Consider the following 18,004-nt stretch of genomic DNA (forward strand, 5'->3'; position numbering starts at 1 on the left):
CTTAAAATGTTGGAGGCATAGTGGCGGAATGTCGGATAGCACTTAGCCTATGGGAGCTCAGTATGTGGCCTGAGGCCTCTCGTACAAACACAGGTTTTCGGTGTAAAAATCTACGGTAAATACGCCGTGTCTTGGCACGGCCGCCTGTCTCACAGTCTATGCGACATTAGACGGTGCCGAATGTTTTCATGGCCAACTGATCCGTTCCTGACCGTTGACTTGTTCGGTAGTATACGCCTTAACTGCCTTCGGATCCAAGCAATAACCCGGTGACATACACACAGAGTTGGCTATAGTTGGGCCATTACAAACGTGCGAACTAAGTCATAAATCATTTTTATCAGATCTCTCGCTCACACTTATTGGCATAACGGAACTCTCGCTCGCACTGCTAGTGTTGTGTGCAACAAAGAAGGAATTTGAATCGATAGTCAGTAGCAGGTAATTAAGGAAAGGTTAACGAAATAATGCAAAATATTTTTACGGTCACTTTTAAATTGATTAAACACTGTTAACACATTATGAATAACCATACGAGTTTGGGCGTTAATATCGCTCTTTAATTTTAACAAAGTTAAGTTGGATAATGATGCGTCTATGGTTCGCTTATGAAAGTCTAATGACAATTATAACACAATTTTCACAAACACCTACATTTGACCTTATTGCATCAGTCATCAACTACCTGCGTCCGAGCGGCATCCCTTTATCGATAACGAGTTGTGCGGCATTGTCACATCCCTTTGACATAATGTTATATGACTCCGTTCGCACAACTATGCCAAGACGCAGTATGGAAATGATTGGGGTCGTATGTGCAGTTGGTATCAAGTTATAGTCAGTAGGCCTGTAATAATCATATTGATGTTAAAGAGTTTTGCCATATGTTTTAATAAGATTGAGACTGTCTGAACCCAGATATCGTACTCAATTATTTAAAAGGGTTTTTTAACTCACGCAGTGGAACTATTATAATGTACCTAATACATACATAGTTACACCTAATACATCATCATAACTTTAATCTATCCTACCCAACTAGACAAAATATTCTATTTGCAAGTGATTTTATTATTTATGCACCCCGGAGATACTTTTCTGTGTAATATTATGTACACTTACTATAGCCATTCTAATTTATTCTCATCCAGGGTATTCAATACCAATTTTGTTCCTATTCATTTAAATATTATTTCCTAAAATTTTTATTTCATATTTGAATTATTTTAGAATTTTTTTATTTGCCTAGTTAGTGTTAAGCCACTACCACATTTTGACAAAAATCTATCTTATACATAAGACCAACAATATTGCTAATAGTTCTATTAATTCATTATGTATTAAAAATATATTTTCTTATACTATATAATATAATTACTTATTTATAATAAGTTCAATATATTCCATAACTTTACTATCAGTAAACAATGGCAAAACATAAGATTGAAAGCAGCTTGGATCTATTACTAGTTATTATAAAGATCCAATTTTCAATATTTAATCAGATCTTTTAATAGAAACATTTTTCTACTGTGATATAATATAATCTACTTTAAAGTTGTCCACTGGTGACAGACGCGTTAGTCGCCTAGTTGACAACTCGTTGATACCTCTAGTTCGAAGGGTATCGGATTGGCGTTGAGTCGGTGTGAGAAGGTCTTTAAGTGTTATACCGGTATTATTATATATATAATTTTATGTAGGTACCTTTAATTTCTCAAGTTCATCATTTTATTTTACTTTACTACAATGTATCAGGGTAAGTCCGATAAAATCTGGCACGATTTTGGCGACTCAATATGAATATATTTGGATAATTATGGATTTCCGCAAAGTGACGCCTACTTCAATAAAATTTCTAGTCCATACTAGTCGTAGGTAAAAACACTGACTGTTCACTAATAAAAAGATTATTTAAATTCATATAACTTTAAAACATTTCTTATTACGTAAAGAAGGCATATAAAATAGATACAATTATGTAACATTTAAAACATATAAATATCTTAATAATTAACTAAATTATACTTAACCTAAAAAAAAAACTGCGCAATTCTGACTATCTACAGTGTCTACACCCTGTTTTTCAATAAACTAATTGTGGGTAGTTTTAATAAAATACAGAACATAATATAGGTTGTTGTGCGGATGGAGAGCAGAAAAAATTCGGACATTGACCCATAACTTTGTCATAAGCGTACGTCGATTTCCTTTCTGCTCTCCTTTAGATCGATGAAATTTATAAAATATATAATTTATTACAAAATCTATTATACTGGTACAAACCAGTGTGTGATAATATATCTTAATACAAATAAAATAGTTAAAATCCACTTTGAGTTTGTATAGTTGAAATTAGTGGCAGTTTATTAATAAAGATAATAATCATAAAACATTTACTTTCAAAAACTCAGAACAACACAATTACTTAAATTGGTTGTGTCGAAATATCTCGCTAGTAGGTATTTATTATAAGCTCACGGCAGTTTTACGGGCTCTAAGTCGATTAAACCCAAATTCAATTAAGTTTTATCCTTTCGTTTAACAATTCTTCAAACTACCCTCAATAAAATTAACTATTATATTTTATTATTCTTAATTCTAAAGTGAAGGTTCTGGAGATCAATTAAGGAATAGAAAACATATGCCTAATATTAAATAGTTACAACACCAACAATATGTAAATAATCACTACATAGAAAGGCTACATGATTGTCGAAGGGATTCCCTTTTAAGGGATACCCACATTTAAAAATGTTTAATGAGTAAACCTATCAGTTCCTCAAAATATACATATTTTATTAACGATTTAAAAAATATATATCATTTGACGTAAGACTGTGTCTGATCATAAAAAATAGGACAGAATAGAAGTGGAATCTTCTTGTACCCCAAAAGGGTCTATTTAACAGATAATAATTGTATGTATTTCTTTACAGATACACTTTCTTTGGTTGAAGCTACATGCTGTTAGCTCCAAAGTAGAATTAGAGTTGGTATTTTAAAAATCCAATAAATTGATTATTCAAAACGATGATAAAAACATCGGTATAATGAGATCAAGTTGGCACAAGCGGAAAATCAAGCAAAATTTAAAACATACATTAGGTCTAACGTCATTTTCTCTTTGGATAATATTTAGCACTAAATAGACATTTAGGTATATTGGTAATACTCATAAAAGAAATGCTTTACCTTATTAATTATGCGTACATTAAGTACGTGTGTTATCAATCATATTGTGAATAACGACTTGATGACACATAAGAAAAGATTTAAACATTCAGCACTAAATTCATTTAGTTCATGATTTGAAACACTTTTTTAATGTTTTATAGAGTATGCGTGACAAAAATTACTTTTTGTCAACAGCTATTTTCCGCGGTCCACTTTTAGATCCTAAACATTTTCTGCAAACAGTATACACTCCGGATTGGACGCTGTGTTTGCCTTTGTGATGGCACACAATATGCACCAATTTCAGATTACTGCGAGTGAAAATCTCCAAGTAATACCTATCCGTTTCAATTCCTCCATTATTAAATTCATTGTTGCACGAATAACAGTTACTTTCGCCCTTATTAATCTCTTCAACAGCCTGCAATATTTTAGGGATTATAGACCGCGACAGTTCAATTTTATGATCCAAGTTCCACGTCTGAAATATAATTCTTTCCTCTCGACTCCTGTACGGGTTAATGATATGTACGTTCCTGTAGACGCATTTATCCTCGCTCCATAAGCCACCACATTCAAAAAGGCCTCTTTCGTTACATAATCTTACATCTACATACTTCCTATTGAAATAACCTTCGTTATAATTGCTGCACTCGAGGAGTTCGCGGAGATCAAGAAGGAACTGGTCGATGAGGGTCTTGCAGCGTCCATTCTTTGAGTGGACGTAGAGTTCCGAAGATTGCAGCGCTGATTTCGTTTTGTAGAAGTAGCCCCTCATTCGTTCTTTGACACGTTTCGACATAGACTGTTCCTTTGTCTTCTCGGACGATTCTAATCCTAAAAAATGTTAATTCTTTCAAATTGTTATTCATAACTGGTGATAATTTTACAGTTGTCATTAGAGTAATAGAGATCTCAGTATAAATATTAGATATTAACGCTCCCGTACCCTCCTTATGGGTGAGATTTCGTAAAATCTTAGTTGACCTCTACTCGAGGAAAGGCTCGTGAGATATGATGAGTACATAGGTGGAAATCTCTTATATATAAAAATGAATTGCTGTTCGTTAGTCTCGCTAAAACTCGAGAACGGCTGGACCTATTTGGCTAATTTTGGTATTGAATTATTTGTGGAAGTCCAGAGAAGGTTTAAAAGGTGAATAAATATGAAAATGCTCGGAATTAAATAAAAACAACAACTTTGTTTTTGCATTGATGTGTTCCCTGTCGTTCAGAAATCAAATTGAAAGAATAGTTTAAAATGAATAACTAATTAGAATATTTATATCTTTCACAGGAGGTAAAAAAACAAACTTTAATTTAATTATTGACTTTATATGGCAATACGGCGTTTGCGGGGTCAGCTAGTCTCTTATATATATTATTAGATATGACACTTATAAAATAGTAGAGCGAGTAATTTTATCTGGCGATGCGCGTTGTTTAAATAATGCTCATTAACAAAAAAAAACTTCACATAGCAGCATTACTAATTAATACCTGCCTAAAAGTCCAATTGTGTAATCAACAAATAAGATGACCCCATAACAAACACCTGCATTCAATTTGAAATCGGCAAGTATGACGTAAAATATATGCGTTAGTTTGTTCCCTTTCCTTACCAGTGGTTGGCTCCTTTGCACGAGGTGCCGGCTAGACTATGATAATCACAACGGCGCCTATTTCTGCCGTGAAGCAGTAATGTGTAAGCATTACTGAAGGGCGCGTAGGGATGTAGTATGTAAACCACACCTCAACGTCAAGTTTTTTTCTGCATTTCATTTGACATTTCTCAATGTCAGACTAACTCAATTTGAACCATGGAATGATACACAATTGAGCAACGCGTTAGTTATTTAGGCTTATTACGAAAATGGGCGTTCAAATCAAAATGCATATCGTGCACTTTTTTAGGTCAATTTAGTCATCCAAATGTGCGTACAATCGGAAAAATCGTGCAAAAATTTGAGCATACCGGGTCTGTAGGAGATTTGAAAACACCATTACATGCTCGTACTGCAGAAAATATTGCTGCTGTTCGCGATAGTGTGGCTGAATAGCCGTCCACATCAACTCGTCGTCGTGCCCAACAATTGCACCTCTCACGCTCGTCGTTAATGAACATTATGCATAAACACTTGCATTCGCACGCTTACAAGGTGCTATTGACTCAAGAACTTAAGCCTCTTGACCATTCCAAACGTCGTCAATGGTCAGAATCAATTTTCGAAGAAAATCATCTTCAGTGATGAGGCACATTTTCACCTCAGTGGATTCGTCAATAAGCAGAATTGCCGCATTTGGGCGAATGATAATAAAAGAGTAATTGTCGAAAAACCAATGCATCCACAAAGAGTGACTGTGTGGTGCGGTTTAAGGGCTGGCGGCATCATCGGGCCGTATTTTTTCCAAAATGAGGCCGGTCAGGCAGTTACTTTGAATGATGTTCGCTATCGTGAGATGATATAGAACTTTTTATGGCCCGAATTGAAAGTAACGGACGTGGACGAAATGTGGTTTCAACAGGACGGTGCCACTTGCCACACAGCTAATGAAACAATGGCTCTTTTGCGCTACACATTCAATAGCCGTGTTATCTCAAGTAGTGGCGATGTCAATTGGCCGCCATGATCATGTGATTTGACACCGTTGGACTTCTTTCTTTGAGGATATTTGAAAGAAAAGGTTTACGAAGATAAGCCAGCAAAAATTCAAGAGCTAAAGGATCAGATAATTCGGCACATTAACGGCATAGAACCTTATTAATATGCCTCAGCGTCATCGAAAATTTGGACCATCGGATGGAGGTGTGCCGCCGAGGTCGCAGCGGCCATTTGGCCGATATTTTGTTCCATACATAATTGAAACATGCCATGTTATCATAATAAAAAGAAATTACAATAATTTCCTAATTTTTAAAATTTTTAATTTTATATTCTTTGCGAACGCGGCCATTGCTTTCGTTATAAACTCAGTGCTGCTTGAATACAATTTCCCGCATTAATATTGTTTTAAATGTTAAACTCATTAATGTTTGCATCAATAGGTGTTTACACAAAAGTCTTGTAATCAATGTAAAGCCGCCATATTTACGACCAGAAAATTGTATAAAGAACATGAAGTCACGATTTATGATATCACGAGTCATGATTTAGGTTATGACTTTTAAAAAGCAGTGCAACTGCGTGTCGGTCTTGCACGCAAAGGGGTCTGTACTAAAGAAAATTTTCATCATGTATTTATGTATATTATATTAAATAAATCAATATCAACAAATAGGTAAAATATGGAACTTCTACTCCAAATGTTACTTGCCAATTTTTTTTTATGAAATAGGAGGACAAACGAGCGTACCTGGTGTTAAGTGATCACCGCCGCCCACATTCTCTTGCAACACCAGAGGAATCACAAGAGCGTTGCCAGCCTTTAAGGAAGGTGTACGCGCTTTTTTTGAAGGTACCCATGTCGTATCTTCCCGGAAACACCGCACAAGGAAGCTCATTCCACAGATTAGTAGTACGAGGAAGAAAGCTCCTTTAAAACCGCACTGTGGAGGACCATGACCACACATCCAGATGGTGGGGATGAAATCCTAATTTGTGGCGTGTCGTGCGAAGGTGGAATATAATACACAAAACATTACAAACTATCATTTTATCAAAACTATATTCCTATTCATAGCTCGTATCGTCTTTGTCCTACAAAACAATGCCTATTTTTACCCAACGTTTTCATAAAAATAGGTCACAGAAATTAACGCTTTTCGAGCAATTAGGTTATAGCCTTACAAAAGCCCAGAAAAAATGTGTGTTAGACTTGACTGTCCATAGTCTGTACAGTTCCAGTTTTGTAGGTACTGATACGAGGGCTGCACTAAAAGTATCGGGAATGGAATATTTCCAGTGTTCCTGTCATATTAAAATACTTTTTAATTGAAAACTCCTTGGTTTTAAAAATCGAATACCATTTATATTTATTTAAAAAAAAATTCTCGGTCTTGTCACAAGGTCTTTCGAAACTTGTTTAGTCGTTGAGAAAATGGAATTCTAAATTCTAGAGCGATGATTTATTATGACTTTCGAAGTGGTTTAACACAAAAACAGTGTGTTGACCGGATGATTTCTTTTCGATTTGGTGATGAAGCACCATCCAAAACCACAATTTATCGCTGGTATTATAAAGAATGTACTTACCTATTTATATAAGAGTAATGTAGACGCGGATACTATTTTATGATAAGCTTAGGTTAAACTTTTAAAATGAACATGGTGAATAGTTATATACTTAAATATGTTTATTTACAATAGGTAGTGACAATAACAGGACATATTCCAACAAAACTTGGTAAGCTACAACAAGTAAAGGGGCTTCGAAGCTAAGAGGATTTCATAGTAGGTACCTTTTTTATGAAAATAAGGGACGAGACGAGCAGCACGTTCCGCTGATAGTAATCGATACGCCCTGCTCATTACAATGCAGTGCCGCTCAGGATTCTTGAAAACCTCCAAAAATTCTGATTGGCACTACAACTGCGCTCGTCACCTTGAGACATAAGATGTTAAGTCTCATTTGCCCAGTAATTTCACTAGCTACGGCGCCCTTTAGAGCGAAACACAGTAATGCTTACACATTACTGCTTTACGGCAGAAATAGGCACCGTTGTGGTACCCATAATCTAGCCGGCATCCTGTGCAAAGGATCCTCGTAAAACTGGTACCTGGGTACTATATAATTAACAAGGCCTGCATATTGTGATAGGGCCAGGCAGCCATCTAAGTAACGTCAGGACTTAGATGGCCGCCTGTCCGTGAGGTTGACAGTTCAAAAATCACCAATCAAAAGTACCGTTTGTAAGATAACAGAGATTTGATAAGAAATAGTTAATTTTAACAATATTAGGTATTTGTAATTCTTGAAAAATTGACTTAATTTTTTTTTATTTATTGAATTAGGCGTTATTTTGCGAATATCCATAACTATCCACATGTTCTGAGCCGTCTTGAGTGTCGAGACGAGTCTCGTCCGCAATTTGGCGAGTTAACATCCTCACACGAGGCTTCGTGTAGATCAACAATCAGAACATATAGTTATTTTTTTTTTACAACGGACATTTACTTGTTCAACTGCCTGGATGATACTCTAATATTTATTTTTATGTGGTAGACGCTGTCTCTCGCGGTAGTGCGCCCATAGCGTAACGGTCGCGCGAAGAACTATTTTCGGCGTTGAATTAAAATTATAAATAATAGAAATTGAGTTTCGGGAGTTGACTTCTTGATTGGAAATTCCATCCTCTTTGGTTTTTACAATTTTTTTATTAAACTTTTTAAACTAAATGCTCTCTTTCTTTCATCTTAATTTGTAAATAACAAATGCAGTTTTTTATTTGTAAAGAACACTGTCGATACATTTTACTAGACATCATTCAGAATCAAATGAGCCATCGCTCATATTTTATCAAGAATTAACACTAACACTGAACTTATTGACTAGCCTACAAAGACAAAAAGTAGTTAGAACGAAAAAAGTACTGAACAAGAGGTCGAATCACCATATAAGCTAAATATTATTACCATTTTTGGTGTCGACATTTTTAGCGACGCGGACGACATTACGGGCAGCACCTAGATTATGGGTACCATAATGGCGCCTTTTTCTGCCGTGAAGTAGTATTCGAAATTACTGGACAAATGAGACTTTACAACTTATGTCTCAAGGTGACGGGCGCAATTCTAGTGCCGCACAGAAAAAACTGTGGAGATGTCGTAATACCTTCTTGAAAACACCGACAAAGAGATTTCATTCCAAATTTTGTTTGTACATGGAAGTTTCTGGAGATAAAATCCGTAGAGGAACGCCACACATTCAGATAGTGAGAATGAAGTTAAATAGCTCTCCGGAATACTCCTCGTGACAATGCGGTACAAGATGAACGGTAGAAGGACAATCAAGCGATGGGACGGGGCCATGCACCACTTAGGGTTCGAAGTGTTCAGTGCTTGCAGTCAGGGCTGTCAACCGTACTTTAAAATAGAATATACTTTTTACATAATCTGACTTTTTGCACATTAACATACAAGAACTAGGTAAACTGACTTTCATAGATAAAAACTTACTTTTTGTTGTGAAAGTTGAAACCCATAAACTTAGCCATTTCTGACGCAAATTCTGGAGAAAATTTTTTTATTAATCTGTACTCCTTACTTACCCTCTTTGAAATAAGACATAATCTATTTCCATAAATAAGACATACATTATTTCCTATTGGCAACCCGATTTGCAGTAGATTTTCCATTCAAGTTTTTTCAAAACTCATTCAATTCTATCACACTAGAGTTAAGATGTATGGCACCGACTTACGGCCGTTTTCAATAACCTATCTACCCTTACTTTAACTTACGGATACATTGCTGTGAGAGGGTGTAGACAAGCAAAATAGGCCCTACTCCAAGTAGACTTCAGGCTCTCTCGCAAGCTACTAAAACTCCCACGCCAAAGATTACGTAAATTAACCCATTATATAACGGGCCACGGCCCTTCTAACAAACATCTGTTTAGTATAGGTGTCACCGACAGCCCGCTGTGCAGAGCCTGCATGAAGGCAGAAGAGACGGCCGCACACATCATTCTGGAGTGTAGGAGTGTGGCCACTTACCGGGCCAAACACCTGGGGTCACCGAGGACTCTCCCCGAGGTCATGGGTGACATCAGAGGTTTTATTAACTACCTTGAGGAGCTGGGATGGCAAGATTAGCCGCCCACCTCACCACGCAAAATAGGCGCGCCATAGTCGTCGAGTTGCGGATAGTAGCCCGTGATAACCTATAACCTACATTGCTGTCACTGTTTAATGACAAGATCTTATATATCCATAGTTATGTCCAATATATGTAGCTATAGTCCAATGCTTTATGTCGATAGGTTATTGAAATGTAGGTATGTAAGCTTAAAAGGATAGATTTCTCTACCACTGGTAAATTAAACTAAGGATAGATATGTTATTGAAAACGGCCGCTAAAACATCTGTTATTCTGATAAGTTATGATACAAAACTGTTTGTCATCAAATTCGGTAGATGATATGAGCAATCAGGTAATTTACAAAATAGAGCTGTTTTAAATCTACTTGGTAAGTAAGTTTTTCTAAGCAGATCAAAAATGAATGATTTTACGAAAAATACAGACTAAGCATACTTAACCTGCCTCTCAACCAGCGAAAGCATATGAAACATATGAAGCATATGGAAAGGCCATATCGAAAAAACAAAATTATCGAAATTATCAAAATTATATATGGACTCAGAGAACTAAAAAGAACTACCCACTTAAAAACCGCACTAGCCGCGTATTATGCTTATGGCTACGCATTTTTGAGGTACGGAGTTATTCTCTGGGGAAACAGCATAAAAGCCCAGGATCTATTTATATTACAAAAAAAGTGCATACGAATACTGGCCAACATAAAAATAACAGACTCATGTCTACCCCATTTCAAAAAATTAAATATTCTAACCCTACCCTCCATATATATCTTCGAAATATGCAAATTTGTTAAAAATAATCTACACAATTACACAAGAACATAAGCCCCGTCGATATCCCGAAAGATATATAAATAAATTAAACCTTCCAAAATCAAATTTGGTACTACATACATCGAGTCCTTATGTAATGTCTATAAAAATATATAATAATCTGCCAAACAAAATTCGAAGCATAAATGATGAAAATGAATTTATTAAAACACTGAAAAACTTTTTATTAGAAAAATGTTACTATGCCGTAAATGATTTTTTAAACGAGCCAAACTAAAATAAATTAAAATATGGGTCTCCCTACTATGGTCTGCTGTTCAGACCAAATTGCGACACCCAAACTAGGTATCCATAATATACTGCCTTGTATAATAATTATAGTATTAACTTCGAATGTTATATTTAAGGACTATTATTATGGAATTGCAATAAATTGAAATTGAAAAACATGGAAGAATTTCTGAAACTTTAAAATAGAGCAACTACACCGATACGGCAGGAGACTTACAATTGAATCCCTGTCAGACGAGATTTTAAAAACAGAACAAAACAAAATATTTAAAATACATTCATGTGTTCAAGTGATGCAGAAATTATACCTAACAAGACATCTCAAATGCAATCACTCCAATTTAAAAATAAAGATTTCTTTCTAAAAGTGCTGTATCAATTTGTATCAGAAGTATTTATTTGGCTCGATGGCATTACGATTTTTTTTTATGGAATAGGAGGACAAACGAGCGTATGGGTCACCTGTTGTTAAGTGATCACCACCGCCCACAAACTCTTGCAACACCAGAGGAATCACAAGAGCGTTGCCGGCCATTTTGTTCAATGACATACTTAATTCCTTAACACACAGCATCAGTTTTCCAAGAGTTTGTGTGCACCCATACATTTCAAAAAGAAACTGCTTGGTATACATCATCTGGCCAAAACCTAAATTTACTTACGACTTTTCGCAGATAAATTATATGCTTCTAATAAAGTGAGTAAATTAAATATTTCCAATATTAAATTATATTCTGTTTTGTAACAATAAGTTTTTCTACATTTTTACACGCTTTTTATTAGCTTGTATGTTTGTTTGTAACCGACTCATTTAGGCGCGATTTTGCCACTTTAAACGGCCAGTATTCGTTCAAACTTCGAAGATTTATCGAGGACTGATACATTATTTTGATAAAATTATACAATTTTTTGAAGATTTTTGTTAATTTATATAATTTTCGTATTGTCTATCTATATGGCAGGAATTGATATTAATTTTAAATTTCAACCATTATCTTTAACCAATAGTATTAGAAAATTTCAAATACCAAAGAGAATTATTAATTCAACAAAATTAAAAAAAAAAACACAGTTTTATAAATATACCACAGGTGTGTCCAATTCTTTCAGAAAATCCACCAAATTCAGAAGATTTGAATCTTCTATAGAGAGGGGTAATTTTTGTCTCAAAAGTGTGTTTTCACCTATTTTATTACTGCCACATTTATCACCCAAGCCCCCCAAAAATATACTGCTTATTTAATTTACTACTGATCGTAATAACCTCATTAATATTTCTTAAGGTCTTACCTATGAACCAATCAGGATCTTCACTTCTATCACTGAGCATTGCTTTTTCATCATCAGCAGCTGCTATGTATCTTTGTAATACTTCAAACTTTTCTCTGATATTGGTACTAAGAAATTCCTTTGCGGCTAGACCAGTGTCGATGTAATCTTTTTTTGTGGACCGGATTATGCTGTAGTAGAAGTCTATGTCTAAAAATAATTAAGTGGTTTAATTGTATTGATCATAACATTTATGTGAAGCTGTATTAACTCAAGTTAAACGTTTAACTCAGTTACAATATGACAGCTAAAGTGTATAACTACAATTCAATATTGTATGGACACAGGACTAAGAAAAACTATAAGCAAGGTACTGTACTTTTTAGTTTGTAGAGCTACCCAGGGAGTGGTATAATACATATCACATCCCCACAGAGAGCCATTGGCTCCTTATTGAGAGAATGGTGTCTTATGTATCATGCAAAGTAGTGAGTGTGGATAGAGATAGTGTAATTACAATAATTATTTGACATATGTCTAAAAGGTCAGGCCTGTAAACAAGAGCATCAATTTTCTAATCTGTCTGAACTTTCTAGAGAGCCAAGCTGGAAGTGGTCACATAGCTTATAAATATACATAAAATAAATATGTTTGATACCTTGAATAAATACAGATTTATATTATTGAATTGTATAAAGGTGTTTTGCTTTTTAATATAATAAGACCAATAAACTACTATAAAAACATACCAGTTACCATTTTTTCTGATTTTTCAAGTAAAACGAAAAGAGTTTGTGGTGGTAGAGTCATCAAATACTCGTCGTCTTCCACAAGTGTTCCATCTTCAGCTACGTAAAGTTTACATTCTGCGCATCTGACATTGAACTGAAAACCAACCAACCGATATAGGTCGAGGTCCTTTCAAATTAGGTCAAGGCTAGAAACCTTGGCCGAATTAAAAAGAAGGATTCAGATCTTTAACATAATCCGTATAATAGTGCACTTTTTTACAAGTACTCAGGACAATTATCACGAGTAATTCACAATATTTTACTTTTAAATAAAAACAATACCCCAAACTTCCTGCAGGATTTTTCTATTAATTCCTTTAGATTTTCAGCTGCCACTCCTATTTTTTTCTCTCGCTTTACATCCGTAACTTTGTATCCTTTCTTCATTATTTTATAAAATACTTGAACATCAAAAAATACTCTTAAATAAATCGGAAAAACTATAAGTTTACAAATTGAGGAAACAACCACTCTCCGTATGCCTATCTTTCTTTATACCCCCGTACCTCACCCTCAACTTTCATCCCCTACCCCTAAAAATGTCAGCTGTTACTTGTCAGCTGTCACCCCATTTGACAGTTGAGAGATTTTGTCAAACAATTTCATTCTGTAGCAGATGGACTTATGCCCAAGACATACTATCAAAACGCGATGCCATTCCACGCCATCAGACGCGTGTCAGTAAAAATGAATCCCATATATTTAATACGTTCAGAAACATATTTGCAACACGCCCCAACACGCGGAAAAATCCAGTCGAGCTAGATCGGTGTGTTGCGAAAAATAAAGCTAAAGACATACTATCAAAACGCGACGCAACTCCACGCCATCCGACGCGTGTCAGTACTAATGAATCGCATATATTTAATACGTTCAGAAATATATATACAACACGCCATGTGATCACACGCCCCCACACGCGGTAAAATCCAGTCGAGCTAGATCGGCGTGCTGCCAGGAGTGGGGGAACACACGCTACCCAAAGCGTGTTATGCAGTGTGTTTCTAGTTAACACCCGACGCCACGCGTCAGTTGTGCGAGAACTTTCGTGGTGTATGAACGCTATTTATTAAAATGACTGATGAACAATTAATAGAACGAGTCAAAAGATACCCGGTGTAATATAACATGAGTTCAGTCCAATGTCGGAATCATAATATCCGAATACGACGGGTAAGTTTTCATTTTTTTTTAGGTTTTGCACGAAAATAGTAAAAATGAAACACTTGGTGCAACTTTCTCTATCTGTCTGTTCCAGTCGATTATTTCAGTAAGTAAAATGACATGAAAGGAATAGTATTGTATATAAAAATTACCCAAAATCATTGGAATAAAAAATGAAAATTATATTTTATAAAAAATGGGGAATTTCAAGGGTTTCCAATGTCAAAGTCAGTTAACGTTGGGACCTTAGAATAATTACACGTAGAAAGATAGTCTTCATACAAGCGCTCCGTCAAAAGTGATGCACTAAACCGGTTCACACAGGCGGGCCGATTACGTGCTTACGCTCGGCGACACGCACACATACACTTGTGTAATGTTGCCAGTGAAGGTCCAGTTTTCCCGAAAGTGGGGTAATGATTCGGCCACCGATAACCATTTGTTTTTGGCAATAATGCATAAACAGCTATGTGTTGTAAAGTGTGGATATGTTAATGTAATATTGTTATAATACGAGAATGTTTATTTTTATGAAACGAATTAAAGAAAACAACAACACGTAAAAATATATATATTTTAATTATTGTATACAATTATGAATTTGTATACTGTGTAACTAAAGTAAACCAATCAAATCAACAAATATTTCTATTCGAATAGTCTTCATATTAAGAAAAAGAAAAAATAATTATTAAAAAAAATAATCAGTTTAGAAACCTGTAAACTGTATTTGTTTCCTGAGTAATTAGTAGTCTTTTTTCGACTCGTAAAAAAGACGAATGCGCAAATATCTTTCAATAATGAGCCTTGACAAATTGTTAACATGATTTTTCTCATTTACATGATGCATTAGGGAAAACAGACCTACCAACAAGTTTTTCCATAATTGACAAAGCAAATTTTGTCTCTGATGTTTTATCTAAGGCTTTTGTCTCCGCCATATACTTCCGGAAATAATTTTCGGCTATGCCACAGATTAACTAAACAGCTTCTGATACATAAATTAAGCCGCCGTTGTCCATTAGAGTGACCAATTTGTGAAACCACAATTTTTCTTTTGTGAGCATGCTATCGATACAAAAATTACACTTAATTTTTTTCATTAAGTATCTCGCAACATTCCCTGCAATGTAGCCTACGACATAATTTTTGTAGTTTGGGTCATCAGTCGAAGCTATCAGAGAAGCAATGTCTACATCAGGTGCGTGTCTTTCTGATTCTTGGTACGGCTGTTCTTCGTCATCGTCAAAACGTTCAGAAAAAGTGGTTTGATTAATACATTTTATTGCAGAAGAACAAGTCAGGACAGAAATATCTTCTAATGGCACACAGTTGCCTGTTACCACTGCTTGTAGTTCCTTGTGGCATAAAAGTTTTCTGTATGCACCTTTGAACTGAAGGACATTAGGATTATCATTGTGCCCTCCATTCATTTTTATCATGCAGAAGAACAGTTCCAAATGATCTTGGCTCAAATGGTATGTAGAAATATAGACCATTTCTTTTGTATCCTCAACAAGAGTTTTATACAAGTGTTTTAGGCTTTCTATGCATATCAACATTCCTTTAAAACCTTTATTACTTTGAACACTTAAGACTGACTCAAAACTCTTAACTTTTATTCTTATAGCAGCCTCATTTTCATGGTACGTACGCTTCTTAGTAGTTTTTATACTTAAATTTAAGATATATTTTTTGGCTTTTTCAAGAAGATCGAATATATTTACTTTATTATCTTTTGACAATGGCCGACAAAATCCTTCTTGAATTAAAAACATCAAATAGGTCGTTCAAAAGCATAATAAAATTTTCTGTGCCTGCAGATTTTTCAAATTTGTCCAGTTTTAGGGTTTCGCGGCAAAATTTTAGACTGATAGAAACACTTCTGCTAAGAAGTTGCATGACCAGTTTTACTTTCATAATTGTATTTCTAAATTCTAAATGTCTTCGTGTTAGCTTGTTCGCAATGTTCAGTCAGTTCAGTTTAAAAGAACCAAGTAGTTCCAATCCACAACATTTTTTTGCTCATCGAGGAAATGGCTTTTGTCTTCCCAGTGATTACGGATAAGCTTAATCATGTGGCATGGATCTAGAAATACCGCCACTTCGTGATGAAGGGTGCTTAAAGGTGGTTTTCATATTTTTTGGATCTTTAACCCGACAACCTAACAATTCCATCGCTGAAATATTGGTGGGGTGACCATCAAAGGTAAGATTTACAACTTTAATTCCAGCATCATGGCATTTAGCTAAACATATGTTTATTAAATTTTTTTATGTTTTCCCTCCAAACTGTGAATTAGGAAATATCCCAAAGGGATTTTCCAACGCTCATTCAGGCAAACAAGCATAAAAACATAAGCCTGTGAGACTTTTATACCACTAGTTGTGCCTGTGCCAACATCTACATTTCCCAGACCTCCTTTTAATATTTTGAGATCTTATCGCCATTTCATCGGCAATCAGTCCACATATTAACGTTTTGTCTGAGCTTTGAGACTTTGATTTTAAAAGTTTAAAGGATTCATTTGTAAAACCCGGTGATCCATCGATGCTGCAATACCAATTATACAACGTTTTTGGGTGTGGAAGACACGTATCAAAAGTATTACGAACGTATGTATATGCTCGAGGACTATGGTAGTGCAACGTAAGACAGAATTTTCTGAACTCAGGTGTGTATTTTGGCATAGGACGCTTTTTATCTTTTTTAATTTTTTTTACCATGTTATTGAACAAATCGGCTGCAAAAACATTTTCAAATATTAAATTAGACACATCATTACTAATGAATCTCTTTTTTTGTAGTTCACTTAAAATTCCTTTGAGCGATTTATTCCTCTTTTGGAGATGCCGGGTCTTTTGTTTTAAAGTTTTTATAACTTTTCTATGTTTGAGATTAGGTAATGTTTTCTTTAACTTTTTTCGAAGGAGGGCCTTACGAGGAGTGTCAAATATATAGTCGAATTCGTCGTCTGATGGGCGCCTCACATTCCCGCGTGACGTACTCTGTAAAATAAAAATTCTTATAAGTTCATGTCACAATATTTACAAATTCTGGGTGCAACAAGGAAAAGACCAATTTAAAAATCTACAGTTAAATCTTAAATACCCAAATTCAACACTTTTGATTGGAATTATTAATGATTACTTACAGGCTGCGATGAACTTTCAGTAACTAAATTTCTATTTGAAACTCCACGAACACCTTCCGTTTTGTCTTCAGCAGCATTTAAACCCTAAAAAAAGTCAGGTAAGTAAGTTTACTACATAGACAGTTTACTAAAATTAAATAGTTATTAACAACTTCACTGTCTAAAACTACCAAACGTCTATTATTTTTTGTTTCTGTAAGGTTAAATAGCATTCACACTAGCACTGTATTAAATAAATATATTTCATAAAAATAGTTGTTTATATTTTATTTTATGACTCAAAAATGGCTAATGGGCGTGGGGAAAAATATTTATTTTCCTAAGAGTCACATGTGACTCATTTGACAGACAAGTTGTTTATATTAACCAATACACTCACCGATAGCCCATGAAAAGATGAAATCTCATCCACATTATGTAAATCCTGAAAAAAGTTTTTATCAACATTGTGTCACAAAATCCCAAAATACACATAATAAGTCCTAAATAATGCTTTGATAATTATACCTTAACAGGGACAGCATTTCGACGCAACATACACGATCCACCCTGTGTTATGTACTTATCTTCATTCTTAAAATGTTTTGAACATATTCGTGTATTTTTGGTTGGCTTCCAATATA

At 34.9% G+C, this 18,004-nt stretch overlaps 1 protein-coding gene across 1 annotated transcript; it reads right to left on the minus strand.

Moving 5' to 3' along the window:
* Positions 1 to 1,910: 1,910 nt before the first annotated feature.
* On the minus strand, positions 1,911 to 13,548 carry LOC126969379 (DNA fragmentation factor subunit beta). The gene is made up of 4 exons (XM_050814771.1): positions 13,345 to 13,548; positions 13,021 to 13,156; positions 12,293 to 12,481; positions 1,911 to 4,014 (listed from the first exon to the last, which is right to left on the minus strand). Exons 1-4 carry the CDS (start codon positions 13,447 to 13,449, stop codon positions 3,356 to 3,358), a joined length of 1,089 nt encoding a protein of 362 aa, XP_050670728.1. The 5' UTR covers positions 13,450 to 13,548; the 3' UTR covers positions 1,911 to 3,355.
* Positions 13,549 to 18,004: the final 4,456 nt, after the last annotated feature.

Source organism: Leptidea sinapis, chromosome 18 (assembly GCF_905404315.1).
Source record: "Leptidea sinapis chromosome 18, ilLepSina1.1, whole genome shotgun sequence".
Taxonomy (NCBI): Eukaryota; Metazoa; Arthropoda; class Insecta; order Lepidoptera; family Pieridae; genus Leptidea; species Leptidea sinapis.